The sequence below is a fragment of the Enoplosus armatus genome, chromosome 12, assembly GCF_043641665.1.
Source record: "Enoplosus armatus isolate fEnoArm2 chromosome 12, fEnoArm2.hap1, whole genome shotgun sequence".
Lineage (NCBI taxonomy): Eukaryota > Metazoa > Chordata > Actinopteri > Centrarchiformes > Enoplosidae > Enoplosus > Enoplosus armatus.
The window spans coordinates 10870061-10886246 of record NC_092191.1 but is presented as its reverse complement, the minus strand read 5'-3'; the positions used below and the strand labels follow the sequence as shown (position 1 = coordinate 10886246).

Sequence of the window (16186 nt, the reverse complement as noted above, 5' to 3'; positions counted from 1 at the left end):
TTAGGACACACATGTCCATGCCCCTTTACTCTCTCTTTTGCTCTGTCTGTTCTTGTCTTCTTCTTCTTCTTTCTCTGTCTTAACCTTTTTTCTATCTGCCTCTATCTGTCCTTCACTCAGAGCTTTCCTGAAGTCATTTGTGTGCCGTTCATTTTCTTTCTTTGTCCACCTTGAAACATCCTGTGTTGTGCTTTGATTTAATTTGGAAAATAGAGCTTTCATGACTACTACACTCCAGACTTGCAGTATACTAACCTGTGGTGCTTCTATGCAATATCTCTGTGCACTATGTGTTGTCCCATTTCTTATTCTATTCAGAAGCAGTCCCTCATTAATACAGTCTTGCCTATAGGGATGAATTAGTACATAATCCATCAAAATGAAAGAAAATAGTCATGAAACCCCTACTATCCGCTTCTAAAGGATTTTTTTTTTCCACAAGAAAATAGAAAGATTTAAACATCTGCAAGTGCATTATTATTGGTGGTCTTTTTAAGCATCATCAATCTCAATGACCATTGCAGGATATGATTTCTTTTCTTGTTTCATTTTGCTCGAGTTTGTTTTGCATGTTTTATGGATTTGCTTTTTCTTTAACTGCATCATTTCTGGCATGTTTTCTATGACCTGGAGTCTTGTGGCTTTTTCATTGATTGCGCACTCCATGAAAAAGCCATCTTCCTGTTGTCTGTCACCGCTAGCCCATCGCATCATCAATGCTTGACATAACTCTGGCCCTGATCTTCAGTCAGCTCCCACACCCTGAATGCTGGATGCCTCGCTCCCATTGGAGGCTCTCAATTGCTTTTGGCTTGCTTTGCCTGCTTGGTTCTTGGTGCTCGCCTGGTTCTTGTGTTTGTGTGGTGGTGGAGTTTGTCTCCAGAGGCTCTTGTTATTTATGTATATGTGTAATTGGCCTCTCGCAGCAGAGGTTCCAGTGCAATATGAAGTATGTGTGACACTGTGGTCATTTTACTGTTTGTACAAGATTACCACAGTTCTTATTGTGCAGTACAGTTCTCCCCCCCCCCCCCCATAGCTCAAACATTACTGATATTCAGCACACAAGATTTATTTTGATCCAAACGTGGTATATCAAGAAGAGGGAGGGTAGACTTCTTCATTTTCCTTCCTCTCTTTTCTTCTCATTTTCGTCTATGACACTCAACATCTACTGCTACTTCTACCTCTCTTCCTCACTCTGTTTCTGTTTTCCAGCCTTACTCCCATCGGTTTCAGTCACTTTTTTCAGCTGGGCAGATCCTAGGGAGTCAGCGGTAGAAAAAAGCCTTTGTTCGACAATGTTTGCCTGTCATTGAGATAAGATTGATGAAATGTTAAGTTTGGCCAGTGACCTCAGCCCAGACTCACAGATGGGTGTTGAGAGAAGCCCTTGTCAAAACCGAGGATAGTTTCTCCCACACACTTTATTTTCTCCTTCCACACCCCCCTTCCATTTCTCTTTCTGGTCAGACACACAGTGCAAACACATGGTCACAATCAGAGGATACCCACCAAACACGCAGGCTTAGAGTGGCACCAGGCTCTTTGCATAATCATTTAGATATGTATGTGTTTGGTGTTTACATGTATAGGACCTGACACATAGACAAAACCGGTTTGTCATGTGGGTTTAGGATTGCCATTGGGGTTCAGTCCTTTAGCAGCTGTCAGCACAAAAAAAGTCTAGCATGGAAATGAGATTAGGAGATTACAAGTATCCGACTGATTACAGAGCTCACAAACAATGAGGTCATGATACATTGTGAACTATTTTAAATGCAACCCTTATTTGATCTTGGCGGGGCGCTGTCATTTGAAACAGGCCTTGAAGGTTATTTGGAAGTGGGAGGGAGTCTCACATTGGATCCATACTGAATTTCTGTTTCATGATGCTAGTGTTGCTTATAGTATCCTGTGCAGTGTAGCATACACCCATGAGTGCAGTGACAGCACTCAGCCTGTGTATGCTGATATAATAATGACAAGTGTTGCATTCTGTTGGCGCCTGCTGCACATGGGGCTCTGTGGTTTCCATTATGGCTCTATGGTTTCCATTAGCCCCAACTTCAACGGAGGGGTTGGCACGGAAACTGGGTTCAACCCTGGCTGAACTCTGACATACACCTTTGAAAGTCCTCTGTAAAGGCTAGCAACTTGAGGCTCGCAGGCCCAGAGACTCCTACACTATCAGGCATGAAAACGCTCACACTTACATAATGGTAAAACATACATCCGGCTGACTTTCCAAAGAATCTGCATACTATTGCACTGTAAAGACAAAGTGCACTATATACATCAGCACACTTAGTTTTGTTAAACTTGTAATGACACATGGCCTTGTTGATTCTTGACATTGATTACCAGAGATGCAATTTCACTTAATGTTGTTGCCTAAAAATTCCCTGATAGGTCGTAGAAAAATAAAACAAAGTTGTATAAATTGCAACCTTTTGACAATGATTCTTGCAGTAAGTTGCATCACTGACCTAAGGATTAGAGCAGTACCAAGTGAGTGACCTCTGTTGCTGATGTTTGAGCTCTGTTTGTTCATTTTGTATTCAGTACATCCCCAATGACATCCTGGGATGTTCCCTGACTGCATGTTTTGTGTGCACGCTCTGTAATACCCCTTTGCATTTAATGTGATTGTGTGCCACCCGTTTTTTAGTTTCTGGGTTGATGTGAATGATTTTCTTGAAAAAAAAAAAAAAGTGCTCTATTTTTTTGTTTTCATTTGATTTTTTAGTTATGTCTATAGTTTGATCTGTACTGTACAACCAGGTTAACCAGAGGGAAGGTATTTTGTTCATGAAGCAATTATAAGTGGTTGAATTATCTATGATATCCTTTAATTATGTCCTATTTAACTATCCAGTGATCTCAGTGTTCAATTTGATGCCGATATTGGCACACGGAAAGGAGAAAAACTCAGAAGAGGCACGCCAACTTTAATGATGTCTATCAAGTGGAGCATAATATCTCAACAACGTTTCCGTCTCAAAAACAGAGACTCAAATTAGTGGCTTATTCAGGGGGGAAACCAAGTTGAACGCAAGAGGATTAAAGTTTTGCTTTGCTGATAAATCACCTACTCATTGTGAAAGACAGCACCATATGCGCTTCTGTGAGCGTGTGAGTGTGTGCGCACGTTTTCCTGTGTACATGCATTTACACGTGTCTGAGATTCATAACCTAATGTTGAATCCGCACAAACCAAATAATACGCCATATAAATCTGTATGCTCCCTTCTACTCTTGGAGTAGGGCATCTGGATACTGAGAATAGGAAAACATAACTGATGTTTTTCATCTCTTGAAATGAGAGACATCTTGTGCCAAAAACTGCCGGCTGCCCACAGACATCTCAGCTCATCAGCTTGTAAGACCACACGGCCCTTTGCTCAACTCTGGCCAACCATGCAATCACGGCTGCTCATTAGATTCTCTTAAAGGACAGAGGCGACATCTGCGAAGACCATTATGTCCTGCAACATCTACAAACTGCCATTCTCTCGATATGTCTGTCACATTACTTTGCCAAGTCCACTTCAGTTCAGCCCTACCCGGTCCATCTGGTACAGGATAGGAGAACACTCAGTGATCTGGACTATGGTTCTCATCAAACATCAATAAATATCTCCGTTTCCTTTAAACCTGCCAAACTGAGTCAGATTTCAGTAATATTCTGTCCAATTTTAGACGTCAAGGTTAATGTGTTAGCCAGAGCTTCCTTCTTGTGTATAAGAGCATTATAATGGATTGAAGGAAACACATATAGTTTGATGATAAGAACTTCAACAGTGAACAAATATGACCACAGTGTTTTTTTTTATTTTAGGAAAGAGTAACCTAATACTCATGGTGTTAAAGCTGTCCAGTACCCAGGCACTCCAAACTAAAGTGGTTCATTTGTCTCCTGGCACATCCTGCTAAGTAGTGGATAAGGCCATTGTCATTACACAGATTGCCTTACAGGTCTCTATAGGGTAATTAGGGTGTCTGCCGAGTGTCCACACTAATCCATGTCAATATAAGGGCTGGATTCTACTGAGCATGTTTGGATTTCTCATTTAGGGTTTTGGCAATAAGACTTGGTGACATTTAACTTTACCTCCAGAAGGGTAGCTCGACTTACCACAGTGTGAATGAAGCATAAAAAGTTAAATCCACTAGATTAGTGTGATTAAACTGCCTATCATAACCATATCATGGTTGAATACTGACATTTAGTGTGCTTTCCAAGCGTTTATTAATAACAACTTCTACTATTTTATTAAAGTTCCTATAACAATGCTGCAATAACATTAAACCTTAACGTGAATTTTAAAGAAAGAATATTTTGTGACTGATACATGATGCAGGAATTGAAATGATTTCTCTCAGTTCTGGGACACTAAAATGTATTTATATTATATTTACGGAAGCACCATAATGAAATTGTTGAGACAGTTAAGATTTTAATTTTAAAGACCATCCAATCTGCCCAAATGACTCTCATCTCACAGTTGGCATAACTGTGAACCTGATCTTTGAACTTGATCATGCTGGCCTACAGTCCAGTCAGGGGACAAACAGGGACACAACCTCAACTCGAAAATCGTTCCAATCTAACCCCGTAGTTCTTTACTGCTGTAATCAGCCTTGTGCACTGTGTCTGACAGATCCCTCTGCCATAATGCTCCTCATGTTTTGCCAGGGGACCCGTCAACTACTCTGAGGTCCTGTTTAGAATTTGCGTCAACCACAGGCCTCCAAATCACTTTGAAAGTTTTCAGTAATGTTCTGTATAAAAGCACAAGCATATTGATGTACATGTCTTTGTCAACATCCATTCAGCTCACAAAGGGGTGGTTTGGCTGAAGGGACAATTTTTATATTGAGAACGGATGACAATCCAACCACCGTGGGCTTTGTGATTATATCTTAGATTTTCTAAAGTGGTTCAGAGTTGAGTGTTTGATTGCACTTGTCATGCAGAATTTAACCACTTTCATTACACGGGGGAAAATGTTCACTTTTATGGCAAAAAAGATATAATTCAGTTACTTGTTTGCTTTGAAAAGACATTTCTTGACATCTTGAGATTTTTTTTCAGTCTATATTTGAATTAGATGTTGGAGTGCTTTGGTTTGACTGATTATCTTTGGGAGACAAGCCAGTGTCTGCAGTGATTTATGTTGCCCACTCAAGATGATTTCTTCCCCCCTTCCAGGCATATTGTGGTCTGTGGTCATATTACCCTCGAAAGTGTCTCCAACTTCCTCAAAGACTTCCTACACAAGGACAGGGATGATGTCAATGTAGAAATTGTTTTTCTCCATAAGTAAGTTAATTTTTTTTCTTTCTCACCTCGTGTAGGTTAGCAGAAGACAATGTTTGAAACAATGCACAAACTGCAGCCCGTATATATACATGCACTAACCCTTCTCCTCTTTTCTCTGTGTGCTAGTATTTCCCCTAATCTTGAGCTGGAAGCCTTGTTCAAACGCCACTTTACCCAAGTAGAGTTCTACCAGGGATCTGTTCTCAACCCTCACGATCTCGCCAGAGTGAAGGTACAGTCAGTGACAGGACTATTGGAGAGATGAAATCACAAAAAATATACACGGCTGTAATGGCTGTTGAATTTAAGTTTAGATTAAATTTGACAGATTAAGAGCAAAATTGCATTTAGTAAATCAGTCATTTTGAGGGTAGAGAGAACAGAGGAAAACAGTGCAGGATAGGATATAGGGATATCCATTTCATTTTAATTTCTTAAACAAAATGGATAGAGACAGAAGAGTGAAAAGAAAAACGGAAAGATAGGCTCAGTAGTATGACTAATTGTATTTGTACTGGTCAGAGTTAAACCCCCTAAATCTATGTGAGAAAGACAGTTTGCTCTCGGTGCATGTTGATAAATACTGACATGTACTACAAAGTTAACATATCTCTTTCTTTGGTCCTTTACACGTAGATCGAGTCAGCAGATGCCTGCTTAATCCTTGCCAACAAATATTGTGCAGATCCAGATGCTGAAGATGCCTCCAACATCATGAGGTATTGCATCCTCTGGACTTCAGTTCAGAAATCAGTGGAAACCGACTAGATAAGGTGTTCCATTTTCATCGTTCAATTTGTCTGAGTGTTCTTCATCTTCTAGGGTTATTTCGATCAAGAATTACCATCCTAAGATCAGGATAATCACACAGATGTTACAATATCACAACAAGGTAAGACGTTCTGGTGCCCTGTGATGTATAAGATTGCTTCACTTCATCTTGACTGCTGTCTATCCTCCCCCACAAGACAGGGAAATTAAGAAATAATAGATCCGCACTTAGAGGCACTATAACATCTGCACATGTGTGTGCCTCACTGTATCCATGCTTTTCATATAACATGACAATTCATGCAAATACGGACCTTTTCCTTGCTACATTGACCACTGTTATGAAAGTTAAATAAGTTACTGTGTGGTTTAACATTGAAGTTAACAGGCGTTTAAAGACATATTGTTAATTTATTTTCTGTGGAAAGAATCACTTATGCATGGTAGCTTTGTGCATTTTTTGAAAATGACACCCTTCAAATGTAGCCTTTATGTACAATTGTTACTTTACAGGGTTATCATTTGTTTCTGTAAATTACATACATAGGTCTGTGAATACCTAACATGTCTGAGAGTTGGCTAACTGTAAGAATAGTAGTAGTAAATGCCAAATGATGCCAAATTACTGCCTTCAAAGCAGATTCAGAATTGCGCTATAATAATTTAAAGGAAAGGTTCAACATTTGGGGAAATATTCTAAAAACACTTTTTTTTTATCCTTGAAGGAGTTTACGAAAGGATTATGTCATGATCTATTTCCTTGCCCAGAGTTTGTCTTGACACATGTATTTTCATTGCCTGGGAACCTAAATACATGTCAAGACAGCAAGGCTAGGCTGTTACCCTGTGTTTCCAGTCTTTGTGCTCAGCTAAGCTAACCTGCTGCTGTCTGTAGCTCTAAATTTACCATCTAAACTTGAGAGTGGTGTCAGTCTTCTCATCTAACTATAACTTTCTGCCACAAAGCGAATAAGCACCAAAATGTTGAAGTATTCCTTTTAAGAAATATGAATCATTTCTCAGTTTTCTGTGTCGTGTGACCTCCTCTGTCTGTCCGGTGATGAAGGCTCATCTGCTGAACATTCCAAGCTGGAACTGGAAGGAGGGTGACGATGCTATCTGCCTGGCGGAGCTGAAGGCAGGCTTCATAGCCCAGAGCTGTCTGGCCCAGGGCCTGTCCACCATGCTAGCCAACCTCTTCTCCATGAGATCCTTCATTGAGGTAACACAGAGGACAAGATTAACTTGCCTTGTCTCAGTCACTCCCTCTGAACAGACTGAAGTAATATGGATGAATGAATTCTCACATTGCGTTTTTGTAAATTAGATGATTTATTCAGGGATTGAAGGTGAGGTTACCATAAGTGGATACAGTTCTCTGGTGACAGATGGACTAGATCTATCAAGCACAGTACATTCCCCGGGAACTTTTGACATCTTTGTCCAGAGAAAGACTTCCATTAGAGTGTTTTCAGTCGTCCTGGCACATCATATTTTACTGTGACATTTCATATGGAATCTGTTCAGTGTTTCTGTGGCTCAAAATTGAAGAGGTGCTTGTCTCTATCAAAGAACTGTTCTCATGCCATAAAGATGATGGATCAGCTTATAATGACCAGGCTGATGTTGTGCAGCGGAACATCTGCAGACCACATTGGGCCGCTATTGGAGGGATAAGAGTGTTGCTTTTTTTTTCCTTTTGCTATCCACACGTGACATTTCCGTGCTTGTTTTTTGTCAGATTGAGGAGGACACATGGCAGAAGTATTACCTAGAAGGAGTGGCTAATGAGATGTACACAGAGTATTTGTCCAGTGCCTTTGTGGGCCTCTCCTTCCCCACTGTCTGTGAGTAAGTATCACTCTTTCCCCACTCAGCAAGCCCACTGTCAGTGGTAGGTAGCTAACAATTTTGAAGTGATGAAAAAGGGACTTTGGGGATGTAAGGATGTGAATTTCAAAGGTGCCTATATACTGCTCTCCTCTAATGAGTGCACATGTTTTACAGGCTGTGTTACGTGAAGCTGAAGCTGCTGCTTATTGCCATCGAATACAAGTCTGAGCAGAGAGAGAGCAGGTTTGTATATTGGATCTTTCTTCCAGTAACATCAGGTACAAATGTGGTAAAAGTGCACTACTGTGTGACTGGCTTCAAGTGGATCTTCTAATAAAATGTCTTATATTTTTCCCCAAATCCTCTTTGCAGCTTTTAATCACAGTTGATATTCATATTACATTTGATGACATTAAGTTGGTGAATGACATTTGAATGATGGCATGCCAGTATGAGTTATCTTTTCAAGCATATGCTTACCAGGTTCAGTGTGTTTCTAAAACAGTAAATGCATAATACCTTACTTAATGACACTAAGCATCAATATACACAATAATACATCTAGAAAGCACTCAGAGAGCCCATAACTCTGCCAAGGCTGCACAGTCATCTTGACTTTTTGTTTTAATAACAGAAAATGTTGGTGTGCCAGAACCTTTCATTAAAGTGCAGTAATACGTAAGAAATGAGCAGAAATAAAAGCTCCTCACCATCTTTCTTTTTTTAAAAAGAAATCATGGATTTGCACCAAAAACAAATCACTCATTCCTTGGCCTTATGGCTTTCCACAAAATTTGAATTCTGATAACAACGACTGTATGTCCTTGGTGGAGGTAACTACATAGTCACAAATCTGATACGTTTATCAAACCTTGCAGGTATGCAGGAAGAAATATGAAAAATCTGGCTAAAATCTAAATTTGGTTTCAGACGAGTATTAGGTAACTGCACTGGAACACATTCACATTTACATTTTTTTGTGTGTCTTATTTGGATTATATTGTGCTGTCAATTCAGATACACCTAAATACACCTACACCTAAAAAAAACCAACTTGCTGCATATTCGAATTTCATGTCGTGTGTTTCCTGAACTTGATTCTACTATCTCCCTGTTCAGTCTGTATGATTAGGGTTAGGGTTAGGGTTAGGGTTAGGGTTAGGGTTAGGGTTAGGGGGGTTAGGGTTAGGGTTAGGGTTAGGGGGTTAGGGTTAGGGTTAGGGGTTAGGGTTAGGGTTAGGGTTAGGGGTTAGGGTTAGGGTTAGGGTTAGGGACTTTTTGTTTTAATAACAGAAAATGTTGGTGTGCCAGAACCTTTCATTAAAGTGCAGTAATACGTAAGAAATGAGCAGAAATAAAAGCTCCTCACCATCTTTCTTTTTTTAAAAAGAAATCATGGATTTGCACCAAAAACAAATCACTCATTCCTTGGCCTTATGGCTTTCCACAAAATTTGAATTCTGATAACAACGACTGTATGTCCTTGGTGGAGGTAACTACATAGTCACAAATCTGATACGTTTATCAAACCTTGCAGGTATGCAGGAAGAAATATGAAAAATCTGGCTAAAATCTAAATTTGGTTTCAGACGAGTATTAGGTAACTGCACTGGAACACATTCACATTTACATTTTTTTGTGTGTCTTATTTGGATTATATTGTGCTGTCAATTCAGATACACCTAAATACACCTACACCTAAAAAAAACCAACTTGCTGCATATTCGAATTTCATGTCGTGTGTTTCCTGAACTTGATTCTACTATCTCCCTGTTCAGTCTGTATGATAACCACCAACTCTACATCAGTGTCTTATCACCAATGACAACATGAAGTACTATTTTTTAGTAATCTCAATTGCCAAATCCCACCCACCCTTCCCCATTCACCTGTATCAAATGTTTTTGTGTACTGGCAAGGTTGCATGGCAAATGATGGTCTTTTTGACATTAAAGCTAAAACCAAACTTGATTGAATTATTTTGACATGATGGAATTTCTAGTTGTGTACATAATAGATCATACTCTTTATCCCAGTGCACTTATTTTTGTCTGTGGTCTTAATTCTTTCGAGCTAGTTAAGTTATTGAAAATACTTTTTTGAGCACACTTTATTACCTTTTTATAAAGATTTTGATGAAGCCATACAAAGGCATTATTTTCCTTATTCCTACAGCTCTTTTGTAGGAAATGTGGTGCCACATAGTAAACAATAATTTTTAGGTGCAAGGACCTCGCCATCGGACGAGCATGAAATAACTGAATTGTGTGTCTATGCAGAGTTGAGCCACTTGCTGCCATACAGAGCACACCTACTAAATACGCAGAGAAACAACAGTAACAGTCATATTCTCCTCCTCTTTTATGTTCATGATAACTGTTTGATTTGAGATTGTTTTCTTGTTGTTTACAGAAGCCGAAAGCGGTATGCCCTCTACCTTATCTTACTTCCAAAGTTCCACCCAATCTCCGCCACTTTAAAGCTTCTGACTTTGGGAGTTTCCCCAAGGATATTTTTCCAAACCCTATCTCACAGGCCTCTTTTTCTAACTCTTTTTTTATGGTGTCCCTTGTGCTTAATGCACTAACTTCTTTGCAGGCAGAGAGAGGATAGATAAATTGGACATGTTTGTAGAAGTGCTGTTTCTTTGTCTTTGCTGTTGTCGGTGTACCAAGGCCAAACGCTCACCCTCTCCATATCTACCTCTTATTTAATCTTTTCAGTTTTGTCCTTTACCAGTCCTTTGCTTAGTTTATTTCTCTCACTTTCAGTTCTTTTTCAGTGTTGCTCAGTTGTTACTCTACTGTACGTGAGCTTTGCCAAGCTGATTATTCCACTCATGGTGCTTTTAAATCATTGCCAGGACAGTACTTCATGGTTCTTTGACTCAGAATCAGTGAGGAGTTTGTATACACTTATCTTAGACCTCATATGTGGTGTAAGCACTGATAATCCGATGTCCTACATTTTGGATTTCATCTTGAAATAAATTGACTGATTATCTGCCATTGCTGTAGGCAGCAGTTGATATGATATAATAGCATGTCTTTTTCTTCATTGTTTTATTACACCAGCAGCACCTCACCAGTCTTTGTTTTCTCTTCATCATTTCACACACTAGGAAAGGCATGGAGCTGTTGAATTTGGATAGCATTAAGTTTATCCAAACGGAAATTTGATAATCATAGGCTACAATGTTCACAAGTGCCGCTCATTTCACTTTTGCATTCCATCACCCTCTCATGTCCTCAGTGCTAAATGTATATCCATCTGTGCATGTATGTGTGTCTGCCTATATGTGTGCGATTACCTTGAGAGGGAGAGTTTGTGTGCGAATGTGCATTTTTCTGCGTCTCAGCCACTATGTACAGTCATGCCTGTGCGTCTCTCGAGTAGATGTTCTTAAGTGAGGTCACTTCCTGTCAGTTTGGTGTTTGAGAAACAATCCAACTGCACAGAAGTTACTGCAACCGTCTGCATCTACGTACCTGTCCCTATATCTGTACTGCAGTGGCTATGCCTTTCTGTTTGATTCTTGTCCTCTTCATGCTGTTTAGTAACTGCATGCTATGACACTCTCACATAAGGTGTTTGATGCTTGCCTTGTTGCTCACAATATGAGGTTTTGATGCTTTTTAAGCTTCTATTCACCAGTTTGCACCCGACCGAAGAAAAATGTCTTGGATACATACACCTGTAAAATCTCAGATTTGGGCAGCAATGTTTGTGGAACTGTCTTGATTTGATCTGTTTCTTTCATTTACTTTCACTAAAGAGCATGCCAGGCGTAATGCCTGTTTACTTCTCTGGGGGCCATTCAATCTGAGTGAATGTTAGAAGCAAAATGTGGAAAGAACAATCTGATCTGCATGACTGGTGCAATTTGATCACAGCCCAATCTGTAAATGGATTCAATTGCTCCCTTAATATTTTTGTTTATTTTCTCTAATGTAGCCTTTTCCAGAGCCCCGAGGAAAGATGTAGTAAATGTTTTCTTAGATGTACTACTTCACTTCTGCCCTCAGTCTACACAGATAACATGTTCAAAATTAGTTTCTAAAATGTCACAAAATTAAAATACAAATATTTGTATCAAGCTGGTAAGAATCACATTGCCCCAACACTGACAGTAGTTTTGTGAGCCATATGCTAAGTGTTATTGTCACAAATTAAAATAGAGTAAATGAGAAAAGAAGAATCCATCATCTTTCATCCGGGCTCGTATTTTGAAGGACTGTGATCCTTAAAGGTTTGTGGGTTCAGTGTTTTGATTTCTTAGTTCACACTCACATCATTGATGATTGTTGCCCACAGGTAACCATTAATGACCAGGGTGTGTGCGTGTGTGTGAGCGTACAGTATGTGTGTGTGGTGTCTACTCTTTGTCTCAGCCTAATTAATGGGGAATGATACAGCCAGTCGCTTAAAGTGCTTGTAGGATATTATATCGAGTCCCACTCCTAATATATCCTGTGATATATGTTTTTAGTGCAGCTGTTGTCCAGCATGCTGTACTACATTTCTATTATAGTTGTATCTTTAAATATGACATATGACTATAGTAAATATAATATAAACTTTTATGTCAATATTGACCTTGCTGGACATGCATTGTAATTATTTTCACACAATAATTTAACAGAGCAGAGTTACTACAGAGTTTTAGGGGACTTTACTCCACCAGTTTTATCTTTCCGAGGGAAATCATATAGACTAAAGTAGAGTCACTGAGTAGAATCAGCCTAGTATCGACAAGAAAAAGAGCTGTTCATTCCCTTGCATCCCACTGTCAAATACTAACCAAAATAACGACACTTACTGTACATTCTCTGTACTACAGCCATGTCTCAGTGGCCATCATAACATTTGTTTTGACTAGGTGACTGTATCTGAGTGCTGAGACTAAAACCACTCCATGGCCATAATTTTAATTCTTTCTGCCCTTGTCCCTTTACTCGTACCTCACTGTCCCCCCTTCTCACCCCCAGGGCAAACCAATACTGTAAAGAAAAGAATTAAAATTCAATGTGCGATCATACTGTTGTACAGTCTGTCCATCCATGTGAGTATCACATCAGCAAATTGCCCCAAACTCAGAGGAGCAGGTGTGTTTTTATGATAACACATAGGACACAACACAACAGACCAAACCAAGCTCTCAGAACTTAAGCAAGGATGAGGCTAAAAAACAGTCCAGATAAGCGCAGTGCAGATCCGATTAACAGCTTCAACAAGTGTGTGTACCATTCCTCTTGATTAGCATGTTGTGTGCATGAGCTGAGTGTTGTCCAGAAGTTAATGAGCATGATGTGTCTATTTTCTCTGATTACCCAGCATCCTCATCAACCCGGGCAACCATGTCAAGATGCAGGAGGGAACACTGGGATTCTTTATCGCCAGTGATGCCAAAGAAGTAAAGAGGTAATCCGTCCATCTTAATGAACAACTGATCACTAAGTAAGTAAAATTGACAGAGTATGGTAAGTGCTAAACATTTTTACTGTGTCACTTTTAGAGCATTTTTCTACTGCAAAGCTTGTCATGACGACATCACAGACCCTAAGCGGATCAAGAAGTGTGGCTGCAAACGACGTGAGTAGCTGCGCCTTTATTTTGCCCCATTGACACCCCTCCTTCCCTTCCTCTCACTCCAAACCCTACCTGTGGGTCTGTCTGTCTCATTGTACTTAAGATTTTACACTAATATTTGACCTCTCATTGTATCATCGTTCTCCTGTACTGTGGTACTGTGTTTTTAAAGTTAATATAACTTGTCACACCATTATACCCTTAGGAAAGTGTTTAATATGGGTCCCATTTGAACTTCCATAACATCCATTATGGTATGATCATCAGTCAATATCTGATTTTCTTTTTCCTAGTCAAAATGTAAGTGTTGTCATCTTTGAGTTTTCTTTTTGGTTTAACCATTGAATCGCTACTTTATTATTATTATTATTATTATATTTTTACATGTAAAAGCTCCGATGAGAGTATTAGGCTCAGTCTCATGGGTTTTTAGGTCACACATACATGTTATGAATAGTCACAGACATAATGTGTTGTTAATTGTTAAATTATAGGCTTTTCACAATACACAAATGCCCCTGTCAGATAGATATTTTCTGCCCTTTTTTGTGCAGACATAACATTACCATTAAGGCAGGAACAGTACATGAATATAACCTGACCTATGTAGAGTAGTCACTTGTCAGGACATGTTAGCTGCTGGATAAATAATTCAGGTGAATATCCCATATTTTCACAAAAGGTCACAGACAATTACAGTAAGCAGACAAAGCCTGGTTTTAAAATAGATACCCACCATTTCCTTCTTTTGTCTGTGTCATTTCAATTATTCAAAACGTTTGTTTTTTTTTGCTCTCCCAGCTCAATAGAATCAACAGGCCTTTCTAGTTTCATTTCGATAAACTGTTTACTTCTGTTTGCTTTCTTAATATCTCCGTGTCTCAGACGGTGATGGACATGGCGTTATGTTTTATCTTATAACAGTTGTTGCCAACAGGAGAGTTGCATTTAGAAAGATGACAGTTCCATTACTGCAATGGAAGGCTGTCCTACAGTATGTTCTGTTCTATCATGTTTTGTTCTCTTCTGTTGTTTTTCCCATGTTTCTTTATGACCAGTGACACACTTCTCATGTATTTCCTTCCCTGCTGCCATTGGAAAACGCCACTTTATTTTAACTACTCACTGGTAGTGATTTATTGTGAGTAAAAAGAAAATGGGTGTACTATTACCCAGAGTGCAGTGCAAGTGTTTCTTTTTTCCTCTTCAGCAAATAGTATACTGTATCTATGTTGCATGTACCAGTGTAGCTTCTGCATCCCTCTCCTCGCCTCTCATTTCTACACTGTGCTCAGACCAGACCAAAACCAAAACAGCAGAAATCAAACTCACACCAGCATCAGGCGTCCTCATCATTGGCTCAGTCAGCTGATGCTCTTAGTAGTTGGAAATGACAATTAAATAGAGTGTGACTTAATCGGATGTGGCCGATGAGCTGTGCAGTTTTTCCTCACTATTTGATCATCAAACCAAACTCATATTTGGCATTTGGAAGCCAATCCGCCGCAAGTCTTATGTCATTACCCATGATTAACCTCCTTATAGTGTCATGCTCCAAGAAAGTACAGAGGGAATGTAATAAAAATCTGAGATGTCATACAGTAATCATACGTTTAGAAAAGCTAACACAAGGGGAAGAAAATTAACAAGAGCCACTGAGATTTAAATTGATCTGCTTTCTGTCAAAGGAAGTTTTGTGTGTGGCTGTACTTTCAGAGAGCAGAAAATGCCCTTGTGGAAAGTTTTATAAAATCCTAACGAGCTAGGCTGCCAAAACACAATCAAAACAATCTGGTCTCCCCTTTGCCCCACATCTCTGTGATCTCAGCCCCTTTCTAAACTCTGAGTCCTCGCCCTGCTCGGGCGGTGGTTTCAGAGTCCATCAGTTCCTCTCAGAATTGAAATGTCACCACACCAGTCTTGTTCATTTCAAATCTGGTCAGTCGTTGGGCTCATTTCTTTTTTTTCTTTTTTTTTAACTCACTGCACTGGATGAAAAGTCCACTAGCAATACACAGTGTCATAGCATTAGATTGCCACTAGATGGCAGTGCCGTGCCAGAGTCATGTCCAATAATACAACATTTAAATGGTGATGTCTATAGAGGAAACTCAATCCCCCGAAACCTGTTCAGCAAAAATGCAAGGACCAAATCTGTGTGTTTTTGTGTATTGGGATAATAAATTTAAACAAAAACTGAATCCTTCAGTTTGACAAATTCATCATCCTGAGATTGTTTGTCTCACTGTGTAGCCCTTAGTGTTTTATGTTATGATATGTTGTATTTGGGGTTTGGTGAGGGCTGCCTTTCCCACGGAAAACAGCATTTGTCTTCTGTACTCTTGTATGCTTCCACTACACAGTAACCTACTGTGCTTGTTATTGCTCAAAAGTCCAACTCTTGAGCTATTGTAACAGTATCATTTTCCCTCGCACTCTTGCTGAATGAGGAAGCTTTACGGGGATATATCAGAATGGTGCTTTCTTTGGGACATCCTTCGTATTCAACATAGTGCCCTGATAGCTTCTGTTTGAGTAGTGGAGCCATGGTGGATCATAGGAGATGGTGACTGATCAAACCCATGCAGACAGTTTATCAGGGCAGCCGTCATGTTGAATCTTCAATTAGGATTGCCCTGAAATGGACACCTTATAGCTGTAGGCCGG

The 16186-nt window shown here is 39.6% G+C and overlaps 1 protein-coding gene across 6 annotated transcripts in view; it reads left to right on the top strand.

Annotated features, from left to right (window-relative positions):
* The window catches only part of kcnma1a (potassium large conductance calcium-activated channel, subfamily M, alpha member 1a), a 129166-nt gene that overhangs the window by 82048 nt on the left and 30932 nt on the right, over positions 1-16186 (top strand). For 3 of the 6 annotated variants that reach the window (XM_070915985.1, XM_070915987.1, XM_070915986.1), the window contains exons 10-19: positions 5216-5326; positions 5453-5558; positions 5963-6045; positions 6149-6218; positions 7164-7319; positions 7839-7948; positions 8105-8173; positions 10343-10354; positions 13265-13351; positions 13446-13522. In XM_070915985.1, the coding sequence (XP_070772086.1) occupies positions 5216-5326; positions 5453-5558; positions 5963-6045; positions 6149-6218; positions 7164-7319; positions 7839-7948; positions 8105-8173; positions 10343-10354; positions 13265-13351; positions 13446-13522 (881 nt within the window). Of the gene's footprint in view, positions 1-5215; positions 5327-5452; positions 5559-5962; positions 6046-6148; positions 6219-7163; positions 7320-7838; positions 7949-8104; positions 8174-10342; positions 10355-13264; positions 13352-13445; positions 13523-14651; positions 14661-16186 lie in introns of all 6 variants that reach the window. The other 3 variants (XM_070915988.1, XM_070915991.1, XM_070915989.1) reach the window with 2 other exon arrangements.